At 45.0% G+C, this 13,181-nt stretch overlaps 1 protein-coding gene and 1 long non-coding RNA gene across 2 annotated transcripts; both read right to left on the reverse strand.

Annotated features, from left to right (window-relative positions):
- Window positions 1-392: 392 nt before the first annotated feature.
- On the reverse strand, window positions 393-6,368 carry LOC133460123 (protein NLRC3-like). Its single transcript, XM_061740666.1, has 4 exons — window positions 6,286-6,368; window positions 5,679-5,757; window positions 5,251-5,458; window positions 393-2,167 (listed from the first exon to the last, which is right to left on the reverse strand). Exons 3-4 carry the CDS (start codon window positions 5,435-5,437, stop codon window positions 393-395), a joined length of 1,962 nt encoding a protein of 653 aa, XP_061596650.1. The 5' UTR covers window positions 5,438-5,458; window positions 5,679-5,757; window positions 6,286-6,368.
- Window positions 6,369-6,716: 348 nt separating this feature from the next.
- On the reverse strand, window positions 6,717-9,367 carry LOC133460134 (uncharacterized). Its single transcript, XR_009784091.1, has 3 exons — window positions 9,244-9,367; window positions 6,902-7,027; window positions 6,717-6,824 (listed from the first exon to the last, which is right to left on the reverse strand). It is a non-coding gene; the product is annotated as an uncharacterized LOC133460134 (long non-coding RNA).
- Between the last annotated feature and the right edge of the window lie 3,814 nt (window positions 9,368-13,181).

Consider the following 13,181-nt stretch of genomic DNA (forward strand, 5'->3'; position numbering starts at 1 on the left):
TGTTGGCTGCAGTACCCCCGACGGCCGTCGTGGTGAAGGGTAGCGCTAGAGAGTCTCATTTCTTAAAAGGAGCCTCATGCTCCTTTAAATAAAGGTTATATAAAATTTAAAAAAAATTTTGTGTCTGCAACTGTTCTGCTGGTCTCCAGCTCATCCTGCCCCCCAGGACAAATAGAAATGAAAGTGTTTCCTTGTCAGAGTTCATGCTTGTGTGTGATTTTAGGTCCAATGTGTCATTAAAGTCTCTGGAAATGAAAGAACCAGCATAAACTCACTCATGTGAGGTTGTGCTGAAAAAAAGACCCAGAAGAAAACATGAAATGTGGAGGTAAAACCAGACGTAGTCAGAAACTAGCCTCCACTCCAGAGGTCCAACATGTGTCTGTTGGTACTTACAGAACTTTCTTGGAGGCTTTGACCACCGGCAGCAGCCTCCGTAGAACCTCCTCTGAAGCTGAGAACTTCTTCAGGTCGAACACCTCCAGATCTCCTGATGACAGTAAGATGAAGGCCAGAGCCGACCACTGAGCAGGAGACAGTTTATCTCTGGAGAGACGTCCAGACCTCAGGGACCGTTGGACCTTCTCCACCAGAGAACCATCGTTCAGTTCATTCAGACAGTGGAACAGGTTGATGCTTCTCTCTGCAGACAGATCCTCACTGATCTTCTCCTTGATGTATTCAACTGTTTCCTGATTGTTCTGTGAACTTCTTTGGTTTGATGTCATCAGACCTCGTAGGAGGTTCTGATTGGTCTCCAGTGAAAGACCCAGGAGGAAGCGCAGGAACAAGTCCAGGTGTCCGTTGGGACTCTGTAAGGCCTTGTCCACAGCGCTCTGATAGAGGTCAGTCTCTGTGTTTCTCTGTTCCTCCAGCAGGTTGACTCCAGACTTGATGAAGGTCTGATGGACATGAAGAGCCGCCAGAAACTCCTGGACACTCAGATGGATGAAGCAGAAGACCTGGTCCTGGTACAGGCCACTCTCCTCTCTAAAGATCTGGGTGAACACTCCTGAGTACACTGAAGCCTCTCTTACATCGATGCCACACTCTCTCAGGTCTGGTTCATAGAAGATCAGGTTTCCTTTCTGCAGCTGCTCAAAAGCCAGTTTTCCCAGAGACTCCACCATCTTCCTGGTCTCTGGACTCCAATGTGGTTCCGTCCCAGATCCTCCGTCATACTTGACCTTCTTCAGTTTGGCCTGGACCACCAGAAAGTGGATGTACATCTCAGTCAGGGTCTTGGGCAGCCCCCCTGCCTCTCTGGTTTCCAGGACGTTCTCCAGGACGTTCTCCAGGACCGTAGCAGTGATCCAGCAGAAGACTGGGATGTGGCACATGATGTGGAGGCTCCGTGATGTCTTGATGTGGGAGATGATCCTGCTGGTCTGCTCCTCTTCTCTGAACCTTTTCCTGAAGTATTCCTCCTTCTGTGGGTCAGTGAACCCTCTGACCTCCGTCACCATGTCAACACAGTAAGGAGGGATCTGATTGGCTGCTGCGGGTCGTGTGGTGATCCAGAGACGAGCAGAAGGAAGCAGGTTCCCCCTGATGAGGTTTGTCAGCAGCACGTCCACTGAGGTGGACCTTCTGGGGTCACTGACGATTGTAGAGTTGTGGAAGTCCAGAGGAAGTCGACACTCATCCAGACCGTCAAAGATGAACACGACCTGGAACTCTTCAAAGCTGCAGATTCCTCTGGTTTCAGTGAAGAAGTGATGAACTAGTTCCACCAAGCTGAACTTCTCCTCTCTCAGCACATTCAGCTGTCTGAAGGTGAATGGAAGCAGGAACTGGATGTCCTGGTTGGTTCTGCCTTCAGCCCAGTCCAGACTGAACTTCTGTGTTAGGACTGTTTTCCCGATGCCGGCCACTCCCTTCGTCATCACCGTTCTGATTGGTTCATCTGTTCCAGGTGGGGGTTTAAAGATGTCTTCCTGTCTGATGGCTGTTTCTGCTCTGTCTGGTTTCCTGGAAGCTGCTTCAATCTGTCTGACTTCATGTTCTTTGTTGACGTCTCCGGTCCCTCCCTCTGTGATGTAGAGCTCCGTGTAGATCTGCTCCAGAAGGGTTTTATTTCCTGCTTTAATGATCCCCTCAGACACATGCTTGTACTTCTTCTGCAGCTGAACTTTGAGTTTGGATTGACAAACGGCAGCGGTGGTCTCTAAATAAAGATGAAATAAAGAAAAACATTTAGGGCCTGATTTTCTAAAGGTTTGCGTGCGTAAAAACGTGTGCAAACTTGACAGCACCCGCAAAGCAAAGTGCCAGCTGATCTACTAACAGCGTGCAAAGAGGACTGCGCCTCTCAAATGAGCAAAATAGCACACGCAATTCATTTAGTACTTTTGCCCTGATGAATAATCAATATGGGGCGTACCCGCCATAAATCGCTAAATACTGGGAGGGGAAAATGCAAATATCTCCATTTACCACACGCAATGAGATTTACCAAGCCTGAAATTTTTTGCGTGGATTGTGATTGCGTCTGTATTTAATACGTTCGAAAGGAAGGTGCTAATCTGCCCAGCATTACGCACCGATGCTTGTTGGTGCCTGATTTGAGGACTGGGGTGGGGATGGCTCAACTGTTAAATCGAGTATTATTCAGCAAAAGGTTGCCACAGGAGGCACATTCATTTTTTTATTTGTGATAATAAATAAATCACGTGTTTTCATGGCGAAAGAAGTGTTTCTTATTGTGCAACTATACTTGTTCTGCAGTTGTCATACCCCGGTGTTGTGCCGTATTCAGCACCCCTGCCGTGAAAAGAACCCCCTCGTCTGACAAAAATTATATTCTCATTCCGTGTCACGTTCTATTTAGCGTCCAGTTTTGTGTTAATGATTCATGTTTAAATGCGCTCATGGATTCCACAATAGTCATACTTTCCCACAATCACAGTCACAGATAACAAAAATCGGGTAAATGGTTATTGATGTCATTAATTAATAGCCTGCTTACTGTGTTGTCTTCCATAATATTTGTAAATATATATAATATAAACTCCTAGGTATGTGTTTGTGTGAGTGTGTATATATAAATATATTGAAGTGTCAGTGTGTTGTTTTTTTCTTGGTCTACTTATCATTGAATATACGAGTGTCAGGGTTTGACACTTCACCCCCCAGTTTGTGACTTTCAGTTTCTGTCTGCCTGTGGCCCGTCTGCCCTGATTGTGTCTGCACCTGTGTCTCGTCATGTCTCGTTATCCCCTCAGTATATCTTGTCTTGTCATTCCTTGGTTCCCTGTCGGTCCGTACTGGTTCTTCCTCCATGTCTCCTCGTCGGTTTTTCCTGTTCCTGGTTTTTTTTTAATCCTGCTCTGAAGCGCTTTGTTTTTGCCTTTTTGTAATTAAACCCTTTTGTTGTGAACTCCTGGCTCCTGCTCTCCTGCTTTTGGGTCCTCAACAACCAAACCCGAACAGAACGGACCGACCAGATGGACCCAGCGGGAGAGCGCCTCACCCTAATGGAGTTTTCGCGCCGGGCCGAGGAGGCGGAGTATGGGGACCCCCTTTTGGGAACATGCCAGGCTCGGGGTGGGCCCAGGAGCCTGCAGGCTCAGGGGAGGCGACGACAAGGGCGTCAGCGCCAGCCCCAGCTTGTTCCAGCTCCAGCTCCTGCACCTGTCCCTGTTCCAGTGGTGGTCCCGGACGCACCTGTCCCTGTTCCAGTGGTGGTCCCGGACACACCTGTCCCTGTTCCAGTGGTGGTCCCGTGTCCGCCCCCAGCCAGCTCCGAGGACCCGTGTCCCCCCCAGCCCGGCCTGGATGTGGACTGTGGGGACATCTGGGATCTGTCCCTTGAGGGGGGGCCAGCGCCTCGGACCCGGGTACCCCCGCAGCCGGTGCCCCGGACCCGGGTACCCCCGCAGCCGGTGCCCCGGACCCGGGTACCCCCGCAGCCGGTGCCCCGGACCCAGGTACCCCCGCAGCCATGTCAAGTTCTAGAGCCCTGTCAAGTCCCAGGGCCCCGTCAAGTCCCAGAGCCCTGTCAAGTCCCCGAGCCCAGCCAAGAGTTCCCGCCACACCCCCCGCCAAGACCCACGCCAAGACCCAGGCCTAGGCCTCGGGGACGCTCCCCCGAGCTCTCTCGCTGGTCTGCTCGGTCCCGAGGACGGCCCCCGGAACTTTGGCCGTGTGTGGCCTGGGCCCTCCTCCAGGCCCCCTCCGCCCACCCTGGGTTGGGACTGTTAGGACTTCTGGGATCTGTCCCTTGAGGGGGGGGTACTGTCAGGGTTTGACACTTCCCCCCAGTTTGTGACTTTCAGTTTCTGTTTCTCCCGCCTGTGTCCCATCTGCCCTGATTGTGTCTGCACCTGTGTCTCGTCATGTCTCGTTATCCCTTCAGTATATCTTGTCTTGTCATTCCTTGGTTCCCTGTCGGTCCGTACTGGTTCTTCCTCCATGTCTCCTCGTTGTTTTTTACTGTTCCTGGTTTTTTGTTAATCCTGCTCTGCAGCGCTTTGTTTTTGCCTTTTTGTAATTAAACCCTTTTGTTGTGAACTCCTGGCTCCTGCTCTCCTGCTTTTGGGTCCTCAACAACCAAACCCGAACAACGAGGGGGTGCTTTTCACGGCAGGGGTGCTGAATACGGCACAATAATTTGCCTCTTCCACTAATATCTCTAACTCCAACTCGTCAAATTTCATTTTGCGCTCACAAACCGTAAGACGCGCGACACCTCATTTAAAAACTGAGGTTTGCACCTGTTATCAATTGCGCGCGCAATCTTAGTTGATCACCCGCAAAACACACAACAACAGCACGTGCAAACTTTTTCAGTGCACACGCAATGTAGTACTCTTTATTTAGGATCTTAGTAAATCGGGCCCTTAGTGCTTTAAAACCAGCCCACAACAAGTTCTACTTCCTCTCAGAATCAACATTTCAACATTCACTGACCAGTCGTTCAATGAGGAGAATTGAAGCGTTTTCCTCCCAAAAACCCTCCGATCAATCAGAGGAACAGGAACAGTGTTTCCTCTACGATTCACTTCAGACACACCTTTTGTGTTTGCTGGAACTGAATATTGAATCCACACGGTTCAACTCTTTAGAATGAAACTCTAATTTACTGGGATATTAATGACCCTATTAATGAATGTTCCTAACAGAAGATGAGCTGAGTTCTTCCACCTTCCAGTGGGTTTAATGTTGTGTCTGATCTGTGAATGTTGGTCATCTACTGAGACATTGGGTGTGGTTTATCCAGCAGCTCAGATGTTCAGAGAAACGTCTTACTGCTCTGCAGGAGGTCGGCCAGCTTCTCCTGCTTCCTCCTCCTCAAGAACTTCACTGTGATCTTCATGAATGTCTCTCTGATGCTCTTCTGCTCTTCATCTTCATCATCCTCCAGACTCTCTGAGGATTCTGGGTAATCTGGACTCAGAACCTTCAGGATCTTCTTCAGCTCGTCCTTCACAAACATGACGATGTCATCCTCCAGCAGCTGGAACAGAAGACCACATGAAGGACACAACCGGACTGAAACCACGGAGACAAACATCAGGTCAATGATGGACAGACTGACAGTCCACTGGTCTCCAGAGACCAGCATGCAGACAAACATCAGGTCCATGATGGACAGACTGACAGTCCACTGGTCTCCAGAGACCAGCATGCAGATGGACATCAGGACAGATGGAGACAGTTGTTGTTCATGTACAGACCTGAAAGACGGAGTCCAGCTGGGTCTGATGCTGCTGGACAGACGGACCACTGGGGGACTCTGAGATCTGCTGGTCCACTCTGTGGAGGAATCATGGAGAACTAGGTCACATGATGTCTGAAGGTCCATGGAGTCATGTTTGGATGAGGACAGTCCACCAGAGGACTTCCTGTCATGTTAAAGGTTCTCTGGTCCTCCTGAGACTGAGAACGTCCTCGTCTTTCTCCCAGTACCAGCTCTCAATCTGGTGGTACAAGAAGGTCCAGCAAGTGTCCACAAAGACCAGCTTCTCAACAGATCAATGTTCACATGGTTCCAGGAACCATCTGTCCTCCTGCATCCAGCAACACCGTCCCCCTGAGGAGAACTTCCTCCCTAAATGATGTTGCAACCACAGCAGAAAGATCCCCCTGCTGGACAAACCGCTGAACTACAGTCACTCAGAAGAGACTCCAACACCCCCTTTATAGTCTGCTGTGTTTCTGGAAACATCAACAACCGTCTAACAACGGCAGCAAAACAGAGAACTGTTCACTTTAAACATGTTACCATGGAAACGTTTCAGTGTCAGTTACGTTTTTCAGAATCAACGTTTACAAACAACTCACCTTTCTGAAGGAAAACCAGGAGCATCTTTAAAATAGATACGTAAATCCTTTGATCTGTCACTCTTCAAGGACACACAGCTGGGACCAGGCTCAGATTCAGATCCAGGTCCAGGTCCAGGTCCAGGTCCAGGTCCAGGTTGTCTCCTGTAATAAAGGTGTTTGGTGACGTCAGGTCATGTTCTGGTCTCTGGAAAGATCCTAGACACAACTTGTATTGTAATAGATGCTTTAAAGATAAAAATGAACTGAAAATTATCAAGACACATATTTCTAAAACTAAAATAATCATGTTATGATAAAAACATTTCAGTTTCTGTCACGTTTTTCAGAAACATTTATGTAAAACTCACCTCACTGAGGGAGAACGTTGGGTATGTTTAAAATCCCAAAATAAATCCTTTGATAAATCACTCTTCAAGGACACACAGCTGGGACCAGGTCCAGGTCCAGGTCCAGGTCCAGGTCCAGGTTCAGGTCCAGGTCCAGGTCCAGGTCCAGGTCCAGGTCCAGGTCCAGGTCCAGGTCCAGGTCCAGGTCTCCTGTAATAAAGGTGTTTGGTGACGTGAGGGCTGAACTCTGGCGTGCAGAAGAGTCATGGACAGTTAGATCATCTCACCTCTCTTCTTCTCTCTCAGGTTTTCCCCTCGGGGAGGTTTTGGAGGGAAGGACTCCCTCCTCTCTGTCCTCACACTGATCCATGCTGCTGGATTCACATCAGCTCACACACACCTTTTACCTTCATCTGCAGAGGAAACACACGTTATGGTAGATGTACATTGTACAACGAGCAGCTCTGACTGATCTTCTCTTCAGCTTCATGTCCGACAGCAGTGAGGAAGCTGCTGCACTTCTACTATCCGACCACTAGATGGAGCCATGGAGCTGCAGCTCAGCTCACACCCTCAACCCACATTTACACTCCATTTAGGGCCAATCCCAATACACCCCCTACTTTCTATCACTAGCCGTCACTCACTACCTCTAGCCCTTGTAATTTTCCCTAGCGATTGGTAAACCACTTGCTACGTCACTGCGTGGTTTATGTTCGGGTACGTAAGCGACTGCGTAGTTACGTTTGCACAAACGTCACACCATATCAGGAAGCCGAGAGCCAAAAGCTGTTTTAATTTCAGCTTTAGAGCTGTTAATATGCCACTTTATTAAGTTTTAATAGTTTTTCAGGCGTAAAAGTAACCGTTAAGATCCCCAACCTGGCGTCGCTGCGTAACCTACGCCGTAGGCTCTGCGTTGGTGTAACACAGAACCATAAATCAGCCTTTATTCTGGCGAGGTCTGAAAAAGACTTTGCAACAACGGGCAAGCGAGTGATTATGTACATTCACTGAGTGAATATTATGAAAGTAAAATATATATTTCTCGCTAGAAATGTAATCAAAACGCATTTTTAGGCAGAAACTAACTCAAAATATTGATTTTATTCACAAAAAAATAAGAAATGTCCGCCATGTTTTTTTTTTTTTATTCAGTCTGCAAATGATGACGTAAAGCATTCTGGGAAATTTTCTCTGGCCCTCGGGCGGCGAGTCAGCATCTGAAATCCCTCGCTGTGAAGGGCTAGATTCATACACACTAGCCCTCGTTATGTCCACTAGCCCTCGTTATGTCCACTAGCCCTCGTTATGTCCACTAGCCCTCGTTATGACCACTAGCCCTCGTTATGTCCACTAGCCCTCGTTATGTCCACTAGCCCTCGTTATGTCCACTAGCCCTCGTTATGACCACTAGCCCTCGTTATGTCCACTAGCCCTCGTTATGTCCGCTAGTCCTCGTTATGTCCACTAGCCCTCGTTATGTCCACTAGCCCTCGTTATGTCCGCTAGTCCTCGTTATGTCCACTAGCCCTCTTTATGTCCACTAGCCCTCGTTATATCCGCTAGCCCTCGTTATGGCCACTAGCCGTCGTTATGTCCACTAGCCCTCGTTATGTCCACTAGCCCTCGTTATGTCCACTAGCCCTCGTTATGTCCACTAGCCCTCGTTAGCTACTCTCACGGGAACGCGCAACATTTAGGGGTAGGACTGAAAATTAGGACTGGGGGGGATTGGGACTGGCCCTGAATCACACGTTTGCTCTTAGTTTCTGTCTCCGGGACAAAAGATCATCGTGGACTCTTAATTACTGAAACACCTGAGACCCTGGTAAGTCCAGAAGGCTGGTTGCAGTTCCTCCACTGACCACTAGAGGCGGCAACAGCGAGTTACCTCGCTGACCTCAGTGTTCAAATGTCCAACTTTACAGCAGAAAGAAACATATTTACAGTCTGGTTCAAAACACTGAAAGAGGAGTACAAAAATAAGGTTGTATTTTCATTGTTGTTAAACAGAATGTAGATGATGGATGTTTTAGCAGTTAGTTAGTTAGTTAGTTAGTTAGTTAGTTAGTTAGATAGTTTATTTGTCCACAAGTGGAGATTTGTCTTTTGTCTCATAATACAAAACAACAGTAACATGACACAGCAACATTTACACGCAAAAACATCTTAGTGGCAGAAAAGGAAGAACAAGGGCGTGTAAATAAAAGACAGGTTTATCTACCGAGACGAGCCGGCATTCAGAGCCTTAATGTTGTTGGGAATGAAGGAGTTTTTAAATATGTTCCTGTTTGCCTTTGGTCCACGGTACCGTCTACCTGAGGGAAGTATTTAAACATTTAAACTCTGCAGAGGCTGAGGACGATCATTTACTATCCTGGCAGCTTTTTTCCCAATCACTTCCTTATAAATACCACTGAAGTTTCTCTGTGTCGTCTCTATAATTTTTGATTCTAGATTCACTATTCTTTGTAGCTTGCATCTATTTTTTGTGTTAATGTTGCCGTACCACATGTTAAAGGTTCAGATTCCCTCTATGAGCTTCTTATAAAGTCTCCAGAATCTGCTTGATCACAGTTATTAAACTACTGACATTCAAAAGTAGAAAAAGATAAATAAAACTCACACAGTCAGAAATACTTCATCCAGATGAGTCCTCGCTCCATTCTGAGTTGTATTCATGTACAGATGGTTTATTTTATGTTAAATTAATGTAATATTTCTGGGTGAGAGTGAGCCTGCCATATGAGCTGTGAGGTCATAAAGTAGACTGATGTCTCCAACTGCAGAAACACTGAACTTTGTTCTCCAGAATACTGCAGTAAAACTTGTTATTAGATTAATATTTAACACCCAGCAGGCAGAAGCTGCCGCCACTCCCTTTAGCTAACCGCTAACCGCTAAGGTCCCGGGTAGGGTTGCCACCCGTCCCGTAAAATACGGAATTGTCCTTTATTTGAGAAAAAAATGTTGCGTCCCGTATTGAACTAATACGGGACGCGATTTGTCCCGTATTTTCATTAACGCCCCATACACACGTCTGTCACACACACATCAACACTAAATGTATCAATAATGAACAAAATAAAACACAGGAAACATTAAGGCCAGCAAAATCTTTGTGTTGGGACAACAGGACCTGCTGCGTCTGTGCCCAGATCTTTCTATGTGCCAGACAGCGGGGAGGACTCGGGCTTCACCTCCAGGTAGGAGTTGGGAATTGGAATTAAAAGTTCCGTATTGAACCAATATGGACATATATTATGCCAGGCCCGGTTCTACGATGGTGCATAAGCAAGCATTGCACCCCCAGTTTGTGTTTGCGTGCTCAGTTGAAAAGACGAAAAGAAAAATGACAATGCGCCCGCGTTAAGCCTGATTTATGGTTCCGCGTTAAATCAACGGCGTAGCCTACGGCGTTGAGTACGTGGCGACGCGCACCGTACGTTCGCTTCACCGCGCATTATACGCCGTAAACTCTGCTTTGGTGCAACGCGGAACCATAAATCAGCCAGTGTCCGTCACTGCGTGCAGCAGCAGCGTGCCTGCACCAGCAAGACGCTGCTCTCTGATTATGGCTCACAGTTTATGAAAACCCCAAATAAAAAATAAATTAGAGATTATTTTATGAAATCAATAAACAATTCCATCATCAAAATTTTAACAAATAAAGGTTCAACATATCTTGCTTTGCATGTAATAAGACTAGGTAATATATTAGTTTCACCTTTTAAGTTGAATTATTGAAATAAATTAACTTTTACACCATATTCTAGTTGAATTATTGAAATAAGTTAACTTTTACACCATATTCTAATTGAATTATTGAAATAAGTTAACTTTTACACCAAATTCTAGGTGAATTATTGAAATAAGTTAACTTTTACACCATATTCTAGTTGAATTATTGAAATAAGTTAACTTTTACACCATATTCTAGTTGAATTATTGAAATAAGTTAACTTTTACAGCATATTCTTCACCTGTAGCAATATTCTACACCTTGGCTGATGTGGACATACATAGCATAGGCAGCTATTTCAGCTGCTATATGGTTGGCTGTTATGTCTGTACAGTCATGCAAGTTCAATGCTATTAAAGAACATGTTTTTTCATATAAAATAAACACATTTTTATGCAGTTTAGAAGTTTTGGGGCTTTTTTTTGGCTCCTGCGCTGCTGAAATCGGGGCGTCCTTTATTTCTATTTCTGAAAGGTGGAAACCCTAGTCAGTCAGGACTCTGAGATCACGGTTCAGAAAGAGATATTTACAATATATGTCTTAGCAACTACTGAAGACAACAGCAGCTACTTCGTAGGCCAAAGAGAGGACTGGCCCCTTAACAGACCCTCATCACACAAATATATGCCTCCAAATCTGCCTCCAAATCCGCCCCCGAATCTACCCCCAAATCTGCCCCCACACCCCCAAATCTGCCTCCAAATCTGCCCCCAAATCTGCCCCCAAATCTTAGTTAGTTAGTTAGTTGTTAATAATAATGTCTCCAGTTGCAGAAACACTGAACTTTGTCCTCCAGAATACTGCAGTAAAACTTATTAGATTAATATTTGTAATATATCTGTGATTATACATATTTTTTATATATTTTTTGTATTTTTTATATGTTTTTTATTTCTGACTTTTCAGTCTTTTTACCCCTCCCCTGCATGTGTGTGCTAAGTGTACTGCTGACAACAAAATATGTTTCCCCACTGAGGGAGAAAATAAAAGATATCTTATCTTATCTTATCTTATCTTATTTAACACCCAGCAGGCAGAAGCTGTCGCCACCCTTAGCTAACCGCTAGCCGCTAAGGTCCGGGGTCAGAACTGTGAGAACAAACACTTCATCACGGTTCACAAAGAGATTTACAATATATGTGTTAGCAACTACTGAAGACGACAGCAGTTACTTCGTAGACCAAAGAGAGGACTGGCCCTTTATTTTTTTTGTGTGCCACACCATAGTGACGTTCAGTATAACAATAACAAAAAAGAACAACTAAAATACATATAGACATAAGACAGACACCAACCTCAACATTTACACGAAAACGAAAAAAAAAATATTAAAAGGACATATCTAAACAACAACAACAAACACAAACAAAACAAAGAGAGGCCTAACATGCCTTTAAATACCTTCTAACCCCCCTGTTACCTCCCTCCCCTATACATCCCTTACACTTCACTATCTTGTATGTATGTATGTATGTATGTATGTATGTATGTATGTATGTATGTATGTATGTATGTATGTATGTATGTAACTAAAATTCCTATTTTCACAAATCCTCATTTCTGTTGTGGTTTGGTTTGTTAAGGACCCAAGTGCAGGAGAGAGAGGGAGGCCAGAGGCAGGAGTTCTCAAAAAACAAAGGGCAAAAGCAAAGCGCTGCAGAGCAGGATAAATCCAAAAACCAGGAACAGGAAAAAACGACGAGGAGACATGGAGGAAAAACCAGTACGGACCGACAGGGAACCAAGGAATGACAAGACAAGATATACTGAGGGGATAACGAGACATGACGAGACACAGGTGCAGACACAATCAGGGCAGATGGGACACAGGCGGGGCAAGACAGAAACTGAAAGTCACAAACTGGGGGGAAGTGTCAAACCCTGACAATTTCCATTCTTATTTCATAAACACTATACAACTAGAGGGAGAGAGACGCACCATGAGAGCAAGTAGACAAGCAAGTACATGACAATACCTCCAAAGATAATAATAAAAATAAATAAATAAATGAAAATAAATAAAAATAATAAAAATAAAAAAAGTAAATAAAAAAAAAAAAAAGATAAAACAAACAACATTAAGTGCTCCCCGTTCAGTTGTTGACTCCTCCATGTATCTATCCGTCAAATAATCCATTGACCGCCTCAGTATTGAGAGTACTAAGCTTTTAGGTGCAGTTAGATCTCTTCATGTCTTATGCTATCCTTGCATTTCACCCCCATTTTTTATATAGCTCTCCCATTTAGCCCACAGCATGTGTCTCATCCGAAGATTTCCTCTGATTGTATATGTTAACTGCTCCATTTCTTTTACTTGTTCCATTAAGTCTCACCATTTCTCTAAAACCGGAATTAATTTCTGAAGCCAGTTTTTTGTTATGAGTTTAAGAGCTGTTATTCTTAAAATTATTATAAGGTACTTATCCTCAGTTTTAACTATCTCTTTTGGCATTTTCCCTAACAAAGCAAACTCATAATCGATATTTAAGTCCAATTTCAAAATACAACAGATTTCTTTACCAATACTTGACCAATACGTTTTCAGAATAGGACAGGACCAGAAGATGTGACTGTAATTAGCATGGTTTTCACCACAATCCCGCCAACATTTTGATGTTACGGATTGCTGGAATTTAGCTTGTTGGATAGGTGTTAGAAAATATCTCATCTGAATCTTCCATGCATATTCTCGCCAGAACAGAGATGCAGTTGTTTTATGTGAGGATAAACTTATATCTTCCTAATCGGGTTTAGATATAATAAGATTGAGTTCTTCTTGCCAGCTTATTTTTTGTCTCAGTTCTTCTGGTTCGTCATCACTT

The sequence above is a fragment of the Cololabis saira genome, chromosome 14, assembly GCF_033807715.1.
Source record: "Cololabis saira isolate AMF1-May2022 chromosome 14, fColSai1.1, whole genome shotgun sequence".
Taxonomy (NCBI): domain Eukaryota; kingdom Metazoa; phylum Chordata; class Actinopteri; order Beloniformes; family Belonidae; genus Cololabis; species Cololabis saira.

What these genes read in the sequence shown, in the direction of transcription:
- LOC133460123 (XM_061740666.1), bottom strand. Translation starts at nt 5,437, where the DNA reads ATGTTTGTGAAGGACGAGCTGAAGAAGATCCTGAAGGTTCTGAGTCCA. An exon ending in GGCCGACCTCCTGCAGAGCA is followed by an intron (nt 2,168 to 5,250) that starts GTAAGACGTTTC and finishes ATCTTTATTTAG; the next exon opens with AGACCACCGCTGCCGTTTGT.